Source organism: Gadus morhua, chromosome 6 (genome assembly GCF_902167405.1).
Source record: "Gadus morhua chromosome 6, gadMor3.0, whole genome shotgun sequence".
Lineage (NCBI taxonomy): Eukaryota > Metazoa > Chordata > Actinopteri > Gadiformes > Gadidae > Gadus > Gadus morhua.
Genome location: NC_044053.1, coordinates 24,901,754 through 24,916,841, shown reverse-complemented (window position 1 = coordinate 24,916,841; position 15,088 = coordinate 24,901,754). Strand labels below are relative to the sequence as shown.

The 15,088-nt window shown below is 44.6% G+C and overlaps 1 protein-coding gene across 2 annotated transcripts in view; it reads right to left on the bottom strand.

Annotated features, from left to right (window-relative positions):
- fras1 (Fraser extracellular matrix complex subunit 1) overlaps positions 1-15,088 on the bottom strand; it is a 159,418-nt gene that overhangs the window by 103,274 nt on the left and 41,056 nt on the right. For both annotated transcript variants that reach the window (XM_030358483.1, XM_030358484.1), the window contains exons 3-11: positions 7,724-7,831; positions 6,125-6,220; positions 5,830-5,989; positions 5,314-5,447; positions 4,684-4,767; positions 4,281-4,382; positions 3,033-3,224; positions 2,850-2,939; positions 1,986-2,133 (exon numbers count right to left, since the gene is read on the bottom strand). In XM_030358483.1, coding sequence (XP_030214343.1) covers positions 1,986-2,133; positions 2,850-2,939; positions 3,033-3,224; positions 4,281-4,382; positions 4,684-4,767; positions 5,314-5,447; positions 5,830-5,989; positions 6,125-6,220; positions 7,724-7,831 — 1,114 coding nt within the window. The remainder of the gene's footprint in view (positions 1-1,985; positions 2,134-2,849; positions 2,940-3,032; positions 3,225-4,280; positions 4,383-4,683; positions 4,768-5,313; positions 5,448-5,829; positions 5,990-6,124; positions 6,221-7,723; positions 7,832-15,088) is intronic.

Below are 15,088 nucleotides of genomic sequence, written 5' to 3'. Positions count from 1 at the left end.
GAACTACGGGTATCTGTAAGGACCAACCTCCGAGATTAATGTCAGAATTCTGAGATTAATGTCAGAATTCTGACTTTATTCTCAGAATTCTGAGATTAAAGTCAGAATTCTGATTTTATTCTCAGAATTCTGAGAATAAAGTCAGAATTTAATTTTTTAACCCTTTTAATTTTTTTAACCCTTTTTTACATGTGTGGCCCTAATCCTCTTCCGTAGATCTCTGGTAGACCAGTGGCTTATTGTTTTGAATATGGACTTTGAGACGCCAATCGAGATGCTGATGCAGAAGGATCACCGTGTCTGCGGTGCTCATTTTGCATTTGTCTTTCAGCAACATAAACGGATCTTGCTCAGCTGTTACCAATGGGGTCAACATGTAGGCTACTTCATTCAACACTTCACAACCATTCAGCCCCCATCCCCCACCCATCTCAGCAAGACGGCCACGACCCCCCTTTTTTGACACCTTGAGGAGCTTCAATCGATAGATTACCATTTGGTTAACCAAATGCTTATGCCGCGTTTCCACTGCAGGGTGCGGAACGGATCGGATCGCAAAGGGGCGGTAGGGAGGGGGCGGTATAGCCCAGCTCAGTTCCGAGGTCGCGTTTCCACCGCCGACAGTACCCTTTGTGGTAGGCCGGATGTCGATCGCCGCGGCAGCTACGTAAACATCGTAAACAACGTCTTCCTCCGCAAGAATGCAGACGAACGTCTCCACCTCCTTGTTCGCCCAAGCAAGCTTTTTACGCGACATGTTAATTGTAAAGAATAATACCTTGAGGCTACTGTTTGTTTGTTTTTATCCCCGCGTCACCCGGAAGTGACGATTCTGTCGACCAATCAACGGAGGGGGGGTGTAGCTAGAATTCCAGGGTACCCTTTCAGGCGTCTGGTCTCGTTTTGGGTACCGCAACGGAGGAGTCCCTAAAATGGGGTCGGAACGGGTACGGCAAAGTCCGGGTCACGCCCACTTCCGACCCGCACCTTTGCGATCCGATCCGTTCCGCACCCTGCAGTGGAAATGCGCCATTAGTGGGCAATGCTGCCCTACAATGGCAATAAAAACTCCTGGCTTCAGCCAATGCATTGGACTTCTCCTTGCGACGTTTTTTTTATTGTTTGTTGTATGTTATTGTACCGTTATTACACAAATATATGACCACAATTGTTAAACATTCGGATGCGACAAATAAGCAAACAACTTTACCTCAAGTCTATCCGTAGCCACTTGCTGCACTCGTGGAATAGCATTCTTCTTCAATGACATTTATAAATATAAATGTAACATAAAAATATACCTTTCCTCCTTGAACTGAACTTCGGCGCATTCGGTCACTCAATGCCCATGCTTGATTGTAGCGAATAAATATTTTGTAACTGTAACTTACATATGCAAGTCCTTTAATTTACGTGTCAACACTTGCTATATATTATTTATAAATATAAATTATATAAATTATAAATTCCAAAACTTTCCTCCTTGAACTGAACTCCAGCGCATTCGGCAATCAACTTCTGTGGACTTCCTGTAAACACAGACCTACCGGTAATGCTTGTTAAACTGTCTTTTTAAATAAACTCCGGTTTGCAAACTAAGTTGTTTGTGCTTCGTTTTATGTGTAGGGACCCTAGCCATGCTACTGCAGAGGTTTGGTGCTATTTCTAACAATATTATTTGATAAAAAAATGCAGATTTGGAAGCGAAACACAATGCATATAATAACATGGACGCCAAACATTGCGCCGGGCAAACTCAAACACTCGATTTTCAATGAAAAAGGTATCTTGAGGCCTTAATTGCTGGGTTTTCATGCCAAAACAAAGACCCTGGGTTAAATTTTTGCCGGAATTACACTTTAATGTATAGAATCCGAAATGATCTCCCCCTCCAAAGAGAGGAGACACACACACACACACACACACACACACACACACACACACACACACACACACACACACACACACACACACAGGTAACAGACCATTGGTGCACTGAGGGCAGCAGTGTCCGTCCTGGGGCAGGGCCAAGGACCCGGATGGGCAGATAGGACAGGTGCGTAGGTAGCATGTCACCTGGCCATCCTCACACTCACACTCCCGACAAGCTCCCTCTGTCCAGCGAGCCCCATTCTACCAGGGAGAGGGTTAGATGTTACCCCTGAACAGAAGCCCACTGACTCCAACTAACCCTCCATCGTCTCCATGTGGGCCTCTCTGGTTTAGATCATATCTCACAGAGATCTGGCCACTGGATCTACATCGTCTCACAACACGTCTCTCCTCCCTCCCTAGGTCACCAGCCTCTGAGGTCCACTATTAAGGCTGGCACTGAAATCATTCTGAGAGATTTCTCCAGATGTTCTAGATTCTCAGTTCAGGCTCTCTTCATGTGTTGCACCACGTTGGCGGATCTACTTAGCTGACTCGTGCACCGTCTCTGATTTGTGACTACCCTGCACTAGTAGTCTAGATCACGCTTTGTTGAATTATACATTTCTTGTAGTGTATTAGACATTTGGAAATTGTTGTTGAGAAAGCACTTTCACTTGTGACATCTACTTTGTACATATATAATTTGTTAGGGATGGCCTCACCACTTACATAAAGAAGGACTAACCTTGTATCTCTGATCCTTATGCTTACTGTGCACTATGTCCAAACATTATTTTGAGATGTTGGTTGCTTGCTTTGAATGTTCTTATCTTCCCTTTTAAGTTGCTTTGTATAAAAGTGTGTCTTAACGACTACATTTAAAGGTAATTAGCCATAACCAACCCTAAACCTAACCAAACATAACTCATCATAACCCTAACTATTCACACAGAAAACGGATAGAAAATCTTTACCTGGTGAGGACGATTCTGGAAAACACAGGAAGTTGTCATGGAAACACAGTGAGGACAGCACTTCCCCTGCAGGCGCACCACTTCCTGTCCCTGCGGGGGAATAGGAAACACATCATAACTATACCTCATATACTTAACCATCTCTAAGCTAATGAAGCAAGGCATCACAGGAGCCGTATTTACCTGCTGGCAGGTTAGGCGGCCACACTCTGCGTTCCTGCAGACCACCTGACCTCGCTCGCAGGAGCAATATTCACAGCCTGTCCCGTTCCACATGTCACCATGGTAACGCAGTGTGCCGTCATAGAGACAGGAGCCCCTGGTCGCCACACATTCCTCACAGCACTGACCGGCCCGCTGCGCTTTAGACTCACCCTAGAACACAACCAGAACTAGAACCATTAGAACCCTAGGCTCGTCCTAGAACACAAACACAAGTCGAACCAGCAGTTTAATGTTTAATATTTTTGTAAAACGATACAGTATAATAAAATGCATGGCAATGGATGGCGCTGTGTGAAACATCAGGGTTCTGAGCAGAGATGGAAGCGCTGTGTGACATAAAAAAAACTTTTTTGAATTTGAAGGACATGGCACAATGTGCCACGATGTGGCCCAGTGCACCTGGTTTGAGACCGCTTTTGACTGACCCTGGAACAGACCAGGACTACAACCAACAGAACCTGAGACTAACAGACCAGGACTACAACCATCAGAACCTGAGACTAACAGACCAGGACTAGAACCATCAGAACCTGAGACTAACAGACCAGGACTAGAACAATCAGAACCTGAGACTAACAGACCAGGACTAGAACCATCAGAACCTGAGACTAACAGACCAGGACTAGAACCACCAGAACCTGAGACTAACAGACCAGGATTAGAACCATCAGAACCTGAGACTTAACAGACCAGGACTACAACCATCAGAACAATTAGAACCAACTAGAACTGTGTGTGTGTGTGTGTGTGTGTGTGTGTGTGTGTGTGTGTGTGTGTGTGTGTGTGTGTGTGTGTGTGTGTGTGTGTGTGTGTGTGTGTGTGTGTGTGTGTGTGTGTGTGTGTGTGTGTGTGTGTGTCCAGACCGGACTACAACCATCAGAACCTGAGACTAACAGACCAGGACTAGAACCATCAGAACAATAAGAACCAACTAGAACTGTGTGTGTGTGTGTGTGTGTGTGTGTGTGTGTGTGTGTGTGTGTGTGTGTGTGTGTGTGTGTGTGTGTGTGTGTGTGTGTGTGTTTGTGAGAGTGAGTGAGTGAGTGAGTGAGTGAGTGAGTGAGTGAGTGAGTGAGTGAGTGAGTGAGTGAGTGTGTGTGTGTGTGTGTGTGTGTGTGTGTGTGAGTGAGTGAGTGAGTGAGTGAGTGAGTGAGTGAGTGAGTGAGTGAGTGAGTGAGTGAGTGTGTGTGTGTGTGTGTGGGGTACCTTGGGACAAGTGATGTCTGGGCAGGTGTGTGTGTGACAGCGAGCCTGTCCGCGGTCACAAACACAGGTGGTGCAGGAGTCCTTCTGCCACTGCTCTCCATGCTTAAAGACACACACACATACAGAAACACACACACACAAACACAACTCAATGTAAGGAGGAGAACAGAAGAGGAGGAAGGGAGAAGAAGATTAGGAGGAGAGGAAGAGGAAGAGGAAGAGGAGGAGTTGCGGGAGGACAGAAGGTTGGAAAAAAACGGTTACATCTGTTCCAAAACCTAACCTTTTTTACTCTCCAAAAAACGATTTGAAATGCAGACCGTAAAAGTGACTGCTCCGGTGGGCGTGAGGAGAGGGAGAGGAGTAGGAGAAAGATGAGGAGCAGGAGGAGCAAGGGAGGTACCTGGTGTTGTTCTCCTCCAGACAGACAGGGGTTGGAGACACACCTAGGACAGCAGCCCCCAGCAGGGATAACCAGGTTCTGCTCCTGAGAGACAAACACAGGTCATAGGTTCAATCCCACCGTCAAGCGTTTTCAAAGATCCCATATCATGCTTTTTTAGGATTAATATTGCATTTGGGGGTACTACTAGTATACTGCACTGTCTGCACAGTCTGACGTCACACTGTTGCAGAAGTAATGTTTGAGGCAAATGAGCTGTTTCACGCATTGATTGAGTGGTGTTCAAGGTGGGCGCGAATAACCTTGCTCGGACTTTGATTTTTATAGCTTAGCAGACGTAAATGTATACTTACGTCATATAACAGTCTAAAGCAAAGGGAAAAGTAAAAAAAGCATGATGTCATCCTTTTAAATCGTTGTGAAGTCGAGATTCGGACCAGGATCAATCCATAGCACTACTAAGTAACGGTTTGGTTTTCCGTTCAAGGGTAAGTAAGTAAGTTAACCCCAAAATCCCTTTGTTCAGTTGACAAACATTCAACTTGGCTATCACAGTGTTTGGGTTGCTATTGTGAAAGTTTTAGGGTTACCCCCTTAATGAATGGTATAGATAAGACTGAATGTACGTACGGGCTGGCAGGTCACCGGCTGGCACTGAGCAGCAGAACAGGCGATGTCACCGTCCTGACAGACACACCTGGAGCAGGGAGTGGAGCTCCACACGTCTCCATGACTGAAGAGCTCACCCTGCACAGAGCAGGAGGCTACACACACACACACACACACACACACACACACACACACACACACACACACACACACACACACACACACACACACATATTAAAACACACGCACACAAACATGTCAATACACATGCACAAATTACTACCCCCCCCCAAATACACACACACACACACACACATCTCAACACACATGCATAAATTACCCCCCACACACACACACACACACACACACACACACACACACACACACACACACACACACACACACACACACACACACACACACACACAAACACACACACACACACACACACACACACACACACACACACACACACACACACACACACACACACAATTAAACACCCATACACACACACCCATACACATCCCCACCTACCTCCAGTTTGGACACAGATCGGGCAGCATTGTCCTGCTAAGGTGCGGAGTGTCTGGTGTGGGGGGCAGAGGAGGGGAGGGCAGGGGAGGGGGGAGCAGGACACACTCCCCCCAGAACACACACACTCCTCACAGGGGGAGGGGCTCCACTGGCTGTTGTCCTGGAGACACACAAACAAACACACAAACGCTACTACTGGAAACGTTGGTAAGGTAGTACATTACGGCTGACAATAGGAGATGAGCAGGGAGGAGGAGGAGAGGAGGAGAGAGAAGGAGTGGAGGAGGCTCTTTACTCCATAGGTGAGTCCCTGGTGCTGGCAGAGGTCTTGAGATGTTGACACACACTCGGCGGGACAGCAGCCATCAGCTGGGATCCTCAACCGCTCACCCTACACACACACACACACACACACACACACACACACACACACACACACACACACACACACACACACAATAATTATTAAAAGTAAATCATTTTTTATTTATTTTTTATTTATTGCACAGGCAAACATTTTTTGTGTGAATTGCTAGGATACTTCCTATATCGTCGATACCTATGTAGGAAGCTTCCTTGTTAGGAACCTGCTTTGTCAAAGCGCTTCACAAAGTGATACTGCCTAACTCTGCGTTCACACCAAAAGATGCAAAAAGTTGACGCGCGTCACGATCCCATTCAAAGTGAATGTAGAGACGTGTTGCTGCTTTGCTGCCGCAGCATTTGCTGCCGAGAAAACCGGCAGCAAAATTTGATTTGCGGCGTGTCAAAATCTGATTTGCAGCGCGGCATGCCCGTGCCCGGCATGCCCGTGCGCCGCTCGTGCCCCCTGCCGGGCACGGGCGGCGGGCGCGTTCACGTATTTTGCAGTGCGTCAAATGCTGCTCGAGTTGAAATATTTCAACTTTTCGGCAGCAAACGCGTGATGACAGCCAATCAGCGTTCAACAGCGTTGCCACGGAGGCGTTGCCACTGAGTGACATGCAGTAACAGCCATTCAGTGTTACTCCCTTGGAGTGACCTACAGTTCACTACCGTTACATTTATTTAGTAACTCGAAAAACCACACAAATCAGCATTCTGTAGTGTAGTTGTGTTAAACTAAACTATAGTAGTATGTGTATGTATAAGTATGCTAAAGGGCTAGCATAACAACCCCAAACAAAACCCAGTTGGGTGCCAGGCAGCACCAGCCTTCCAGGCTCCGAATGGTCTCATGAACCTATAAACGACGGGCATTCCGACGTCTCTCCCTCTTCCACAACAGGTAAAGACATGCAATGCTCGTAATGTCGGTTGTGAATGAATTCAAAAGCACCGCGAAACTTCCCGCGCTGCAAAACTGCGGCGCAGCAAAACGTTTGCAGCGCGTCAAAACCTTTGCTGCGCCGCAAAACTTTTGCTGCGCCGCAAAACTTGATTTGCCGCGCCGCAAAACCTTGGCGTCAACGCGTTCGGGCAGCAAATGCATCTTTTGGTGTGAACGCAAAAGATGCATGAATATACACAGCAGTGTGCAGAGTTGTTTGCATTTATACTTCAAAGTCACTCAAACATGTACACAAGGGGGCACTATAGTGTTTCCGACCCCAAATGTACATGAACCAACAGCAAACATAACCAATCAGTGACTAGAGAGAGTTGCTCATCTCTGGGAGGACAGCACGTCTTTGCATACGCTTAAGTCCATGACCGGGGTTAAGGATGAGTGACGGCAGACGGCAGTTTAGTGTCGGCAGAGAGCCATTCGGAATTAAGTAACACAGTGAGGGACATCACAAGGTCAGGTGATCGTGATTAAGGTATAAATGAGGAGAAATCATAAAAGCTAACTGACTAAATTACCAACTAACTAACCAATCAGCTCACCAGCAATCACACTAACCCAGCTCACCTTGTGGTAGTCACAGTGGGGGTTGGGGCAGCGGGGGGGCAGGCAGACGGTGATGTCACCGTAGCAGGTGCACGACTCACAGGCAGGGCCTCGCCACGATGTCGCATTCTGAAGGGAGACGGGGGAGAGACGTCAAACACACAGGAAACCCTTCAAATACAAGAGGAAACCAATCAGACACACAAGAACCAGAGATCACATCAGAGATCAAAGACCAGACCAGAGATCACATCAGAGATCAAAGAGCAGACCAGAGATCACATCAGAGATCAAAGAGCAGACCAGAGATCACATCAGAGATCAAAGAGCAGACCAAAGATCACATCAGAGATCAAAGAGCAGACCAAAGATCACATCAGAGATCAAAGAGCAGATTAGAGATCGTAGAGCAGACCAGAGATCACATATGACAGGGGTTGACACTAAGGTTTCAAAAGCACTTGCCCATCGGGCAAGTACAGGTCAGGTTCAACTTGCCCGAATGTAATGTTCACTTGCCCAAATTATAATCAGAATCGTGAACGGGCCTCTTTTTGCCAGGCACCCGGCCTGGTTTTGGGGGGGCTCAGAAAAATCCTCCTAGCTCAGACTGAAGCTGAATGTTAGCTTCCACACATAAAAAATAACAAACTTCTCTTTGTTTACTTATTTATCGAGCGCTCACATCGTGCCATGAAGTGATTTCAGTCCACCGTTCCAACCTATTAAAGCTATCGCCAAGTTATATGTAGACCTGCATGATTTTATGCAAATGTACATGACTAAATGTCAGAGGTAGTAGCAAAGATATGTCTTTTTAACTTTTAAGTTTCTTGTAGCTCTAACTGAATAATCACAATCGCGTTTCTAGTAGGGTTGTCAGTCACGATACTGGATTTTCTAACTTCAATACTATTCCTGGAAAAAGATCGATATTCTATACCATTTTTTATATCGGGGGAAAAGTTTTTTTCAGGAAAGAACATAACCAAAGTAAATAGATTATATCTCCACAACTGCAAGGGCGATAATGTCATCTTTGGGCCAAAAGAAAGATTGTTGTGCAAGTGAAATATTCAATGGGGATAATACTTGGTTAAAGTGAATAAAGCCATGGAACACAGCATAAGTGGAAGATAACATTTCCACCTGAAATAATTATCAGTATCAGTTGGTCGTTATCAGTTGGGAGCACTGTCTTACTATGAGACACAAATAAAGGTAGATATCTTACAATTTTGACACTTGACACCTCTATTTAAAGTTCAGGGCAATCGAATGCACCAAGCCAAACACTCGCAAATAAATATATGGCCACTAGATTGCGCTGAAGAATATGTTTTCTGATTGAAGGCAATTTACCTATTTCCTAAGAAACCTTCTCTTATTCATTGATTGAAAACACCATGTTAATTTGCAAAATTTGGCCCAGATACTGGATAATCTGTTTATGGTGGTTTTATTAGATCAGAATCAACTTTGTGGACAAAAATCACAAAGGTAATACTTCATTTTTGGTTGTTAAAGAAAAGGGGACGTTTCTTCTTAATTTGTTATTTGCGAGTTTTAGTCACAGAATGAAATGGTTTGGACTGTTGGAATAAGTGGAGGCTCAGCTTTCATGTAATATATAGTTTGTGAGGGTCCGATTTCGTGAAAAAGATCGCTATTGCTGTGCATGTGCACAGTTATGAAACCCAAAACCGTGTTCTTGACTTTCCTTGATAATTTGCCTCAATCCAAAGTACTTCCAAACTGCACTCCTCCATCACTACTCCATTTAACTTCTACCTAAACCGTTCGCGGAGGTGCTGCACTTGAGATGCTAGCTGTGTTGGCTAACCTTTAGCGAATCACTGCCAGAACCGCACTGCGAGTGAGTGACAGAGGGCGGGGATATATTCGCACTGAAGCGATGCGTGTCTGTTAACTCGCTTTTCCGAGAGAAGAGAAGACAGCGCGCTGATCAATTGCAAATATTTCTATTTTGTGTGGTTTTGAGGAACAAAAGGTTGTTCTGCAGTTTCTAAAAACATTTGAATAAATAGCTTTTATATTAACATCCACCCAAAATCCACTTGCCTGTTCGGGCAACCAGAAAAAATCTCAACTTGCCCAAACATTTTTTTTACTTGCCCCGGGCAAGCGGGCAACCGTTAGTGTCAACCCCTGCATATGAGATCTAAGAGCAAACCAGAGTTTATAGAGCAGACCAGAGATCACATCAGAGATCATAGAGCAGAGCAGAGCTCAAACAGGAGACCAGAGGTCAAGGTAGAGTGCGTGTCAGGTATATGTAAAATGTGTGTAAAGTTTGTGTCGATGCCTCAGCCAAGACCATGTTGAAGGAGGATTAGAAGAAGGGTTGAAGGAATCTGAAACATATGGTTAACAATTAGCTAAAGAGGCTGTTATCGATTAGCCCACTGGGGCTAACTGCCTGCATAGAACCAGAGGAGGTCAATACTTCAGGAAAGAATCCCTGATTTACGGAAGTGCGGCCTGGACCTGGATATAAAACCCTTTGGGTATTAGGTTAGGGACCAACCTCAGCAACACTTTAAAACCAGTTACCAGAAGCCGATTAAACCTGTTCAAACCAAACCAAAGGAACGAGAAAGCCAACAGTAGAGGTGGAATCTCTGCCAATGTAACAGGGTAACATTCCTTGCCATGTTTGCCCTATGCTACTTTTAGAGCTGCACTCTTAAAAAGACAATGTAGACGGCCGTCGAGGTGAGACGTTAACAGGCCTCTGTGCTAGCAGGGCTGAATAACAAACTGGGGCCAGAGTTTGTGAGTTGGACGGATGCGAGCTGCCAGGCTGAGCAGAAGGTAATTGAATGAGAAGCCAGTGGTGGAGGGGTGTTGAGGAGAGGAAAGAGATTGAAGAAATTTCCGAAGCAAATCCAATCTACTGAAGACATGACAGCTCATTGCACTTCAGCGCACCAGACCCAGTTTACAGCACGTAGCTCATGGCAAGTAGCTCCTAGCACCTAGCGCATAGAAAACCCCTCTTAGCATCAAGTAAATAGTTCTAAAAGGAATAATCCAACCTTATGTAACCGAGTTCGTTCATACATTCATATATGACAAAGGCAAGGCAAGGCAAGGCAACTTTATTATATAGCACTTTTCATACACAAGGCAGACTCAAAGTGCTTCACATATAAACATTGTCATACAATAAAATAAAATAATAGGTAAGTAAAAGAAAAACATATGCAAAAAATAGAAAGTTAAAAAGGCATTTTAGTATTAAAATAGAAAATAAAGGCAAAGTTATTTAGCAGAAAGCTATAGCAAACATAAAAGTCTTCAGTCTTGTTTTAAAGGTGCTCAGAGTTGGGGCAAGTCTTAAATCCTCTGGGAGTTTATTCCAGCTATTTGTTGCGTAGTAACTAAATCCTGCTTTCTGATGTAGTGGAAGCATCAGTTAAATATTTTGGGCCTAAACCATGTAGGGATTTATAGGTAAGCAACATGATTTTAAAACCAATTCTCTGACTTACAGGAAGCCAATGTAACGATTTCAGAATTGGTGTAATATGATCAAATTTTTTGGTCTTTGTTAGAACTCTCTCTAGCAGCAGCATTCTGAACAAGCTGAAGCTTCCTCAGAGTTTGTTTTGGGAGACCTGTAAGGAGACCATTGCATTAATCAAGCTTACTAGTGATAAAGGCATGTACAAGTTTTTGTAAGTCTTCGATGGACATGAGCCCTCTAAGTCTTGCTACATTTTTAAGGTGATAATATGCCGATTTTGTAACTGATTTGATGTGACTGTCAAAATGTAAATCTGAATCCATGATAACCCCTAGATTTCTGGCTTTGATTGAGGTTTTCAGGGACAGAGAGTGAAGGTGTTGGGTTACTTTAAGCCTTTCCGTTTTAGAACCAAATACAATTATCTCTGTTTTGTCCTCATTTAGTTGAAGGAAATTTCGGCACATCCATTCCTTCACTTGCTCAATGCACTGGCACAGCAGATCTATGGGCCGATAGTCATTTGGTGATAGCGATACATAGATTTGCGTGTCATCAGCATAGCAATGATGGTCAATATTGTTATTTTGCATGATTTGCCCTAGTGGGAGCATGTAGATGTTGAATAAAGAGGGTCCTAAGATCGAACCTTGTGGGACTCCACATGTCACGTTGGTTGATTCTGATACAAAGTCGCCAATGGAAACAAAGTAGTTCCTATTTTGTAGGTAGGACCTGAACCAATTTAAGACAGTGCCTGAAAGCCCCACCCAGTTTTCTAACCTTTCCAGAAGTAATGTATGGTCTACAGTGTCGAATGCAGCACTGAGGTCAAGTAGCATTAGTATTGAGGTTTTGCCAGAGTCTGTGTTAAGACGGATGTTGTTTACAACTTTAATAAGGGCGGTCTCAGTGCTGTGCAGGGGTCGAAATCCTGATTGGAAGGTGTCATAGCAACGAAGCACCTAGCTTATAGCCCCACGCTCATAGCCCCAGTTTATAGGTTTAAGCTCATAGCGGTTAACTACCGTAATAGCAGCGAGCTCATAGCACCTAGCTCAATGCACCTTACTCACAGCAGCTAACTGATAGCAGCTAGCTCATAGCAGCTAGCTCATGGCAAGAAGCTTATTGCACCTGGCTTAAAGCAACCAACTGATAGCAACTAGCTAATAGCACCTACCTCATAGCACCTAATCATGGTACAACTTATCTGAAGCATCCCTTTACAGGCTAAATCTCTTTGATGTCTTCTTGACACATGAAGGCAAACACTTTCTGAGAAAAACACAACTACAATATCTACAATATCTAGATGTACTACAGAGTAGCAAAGTTGTCTGGTATGGTTTACAGTTCACGTTGACCTCCCAGAACACAGCAGTGTGGACTGAGTTCTGGCATTACTCTCTTCATTCTAATGGGAGCTGTAATTGGATTCTAATCTATTAATTTACTGACCTTTAAAGGCCCACTATGCAACTTTTTTAGCCAAAATTACATTAATTATGCTGGTTGAGAGTTATTCTGATGGTTCTGCAACCATTTCTGGGTCGTTTGGTGGGTGTGTCATTGCCCCATGTCACCTCTCCAAGGAAAAAGCGCATATGCAACTTGCTCTGTTCGGACCGACACAATCCGGATGTGACGCAGCGGAAGTATCCAATCGCGCCTCGAAAATGTAGTCAAATTGTTGCATCGAAAATGCTTTACGGCACAGACACACACCCAAACATGGCACCGGCTAGATATAAACAGCCAGTTGCGAGGCTATTGTTGCATTCATCATGGATCAATCGACTGATAAGGGACCCAAGAGGCGACTGTCGGTGGAACAAAAGAAGAATGGACCAGAAAAGAGATCAGACACGAGTGAAAGGGGAACTATGCAACTTTTTTGGCTTGATTTACCTTAATATAACAGGCTAAGAGTCATTGCGATGGTTCTATTATACATTTTTGTTCGATTGTTCGTTGTTTCGACATCCTCCTTGCACATCTTGGCGGAGAAAAGGAATATGTTTCTGCCGGCGACCCGCCGCCCACTCTCGCAGGAGTCTCGGGTCTCGCGAAGTAACAAAATTGCTTTACGGCACAGACCCCCAAACACGGAACCGGCTCGATATAAACACAAGTAACTAAGGGGTTGTTACATTCATCATAGATCAGCCGACTAAAAAGAGACAGAGAAACCCAATGTCGGAGGAACAGAAGAAGAGAAAAGGGAGACTGACCGACAGAGAGGCCAGACACGAGTAAACGCTGGGCAAGCTTTTCAGGAATAGCGTGAACTGAAAGAAAAAGAAGACTGCAAATCAGACGCCGGTCTTGGCCGTGTTGCTTTTGAAATTGAAAGTACCTTTGGGTGAACTTTGTCTTCGTGGTATTCTTGATGTTGATAGTCTCTGTACAAATGTGTTTGCTCAACCATTTTGTTGTGAGCCCTGTAAAAAAAAAAATCTCGACCGTTTTGTTGTGAGCCCTGTATGTTTCTAGCTTGCTTGGTTGCAACCATATAAACACCTTTGTTTCCATGGGTGTTTTGCTGTTCGTCTGTCTCGTCCCCCAGACACAGACTGAATCCCCGACTTCAGGTTCTTCTTCTTCTTATTTAGATTATGTTGGCCAACACTCTTACACTGATTGTTCTGTTCAACCTAAGATAAAACAATTATAATCTAGGATATCAATTCTCCCCGTCAACTATAAAAAAGGATGGATTTATGTTTATTGCAATACAAATACACCATTTTAAAAATGTATAACCTTGCCTACACTTTATGAACATCTACTTCGGACTTGGCTCCACGCATTCGCCGGCTTCTTTGAAAACAAATGCACATGGCTCGCGTAGAAGTGCATGGGGAAGGGTCGTCAACGAGTTGTTAAATAGTTTGTAAAATATCTACTACGAAGCTGTAGGGGGCGCAGTGTAGAGAAATGTGCGTGCCAAAACCAAGAAAACAGCGAAGAAATGCCCGAAGTTGCATAGTGGGCCTTTAATCACCTCTCCCAGCGACTAAACGCCCTCCCAGATGAGACGATGTAGCGACACGGCCACCACACCGTCTGCTCATTCATTCAACCCATTAGACAGTCAATCTTTAACCCATTCAACCTTCAGGGAAGGTCTCTGATCACCAGGGGCTTTTACCAAGGGAACTCTTACTATGGGAACTGATACCAAGGGAACTGTAATCAGGGGCTTTTACCAAGGGAACGGTTACAAAGGTAGCTGTCATCAAGGGCTTTTACCAAGGTAATTGTAATCAGTGAAACGTCACCAAGGGAACCGTTCCAAGGGCACCGTCATCCGACACATTAGATCATCAAGAAAATACTCTGTTTTTATGTTTTAAGTCTCGGTTCAACATGGGCACATAATGACGTATTATTCCATGAGATGACTAACTGTCTCAATTAGGCAGAACAATAGCCTGTTATGATTGTGCTAAACGAACATGGCTTGATTAATATTTAAGAGATTTAAAGGCCTTGTGATATGCCGTTTAACCACTCAAGTTCCCGTCGTCTTGCTGTCTCGCATGTTGCACATCGCTAAATGCAGGATGTGAAAATATTGTTCAGGGAAGCTGAAATAATTGAAAGGGTAAGCCTCATTCCAGCCATCTAACCTCAACAGAGACTCACGTGGTCCAGGACCCTAAATAATGGACCAGGACTGAAGACCGCAGAGTTGCTACCCAACACACCTCAGAGAGGAAGGCTCGTAAACTTAGATTAGCACCACACAACAACAGCACTACCGCCCCCAACCGCAGCAGTAGAAATACAACACACAATGGTCATTAGTTCCCGACCTGACCTTTCAACCACTAGATAGGTCATCCACTTGAGCTTTGAACCAGGAAACATTAAAGTAGATACAAAGGCAG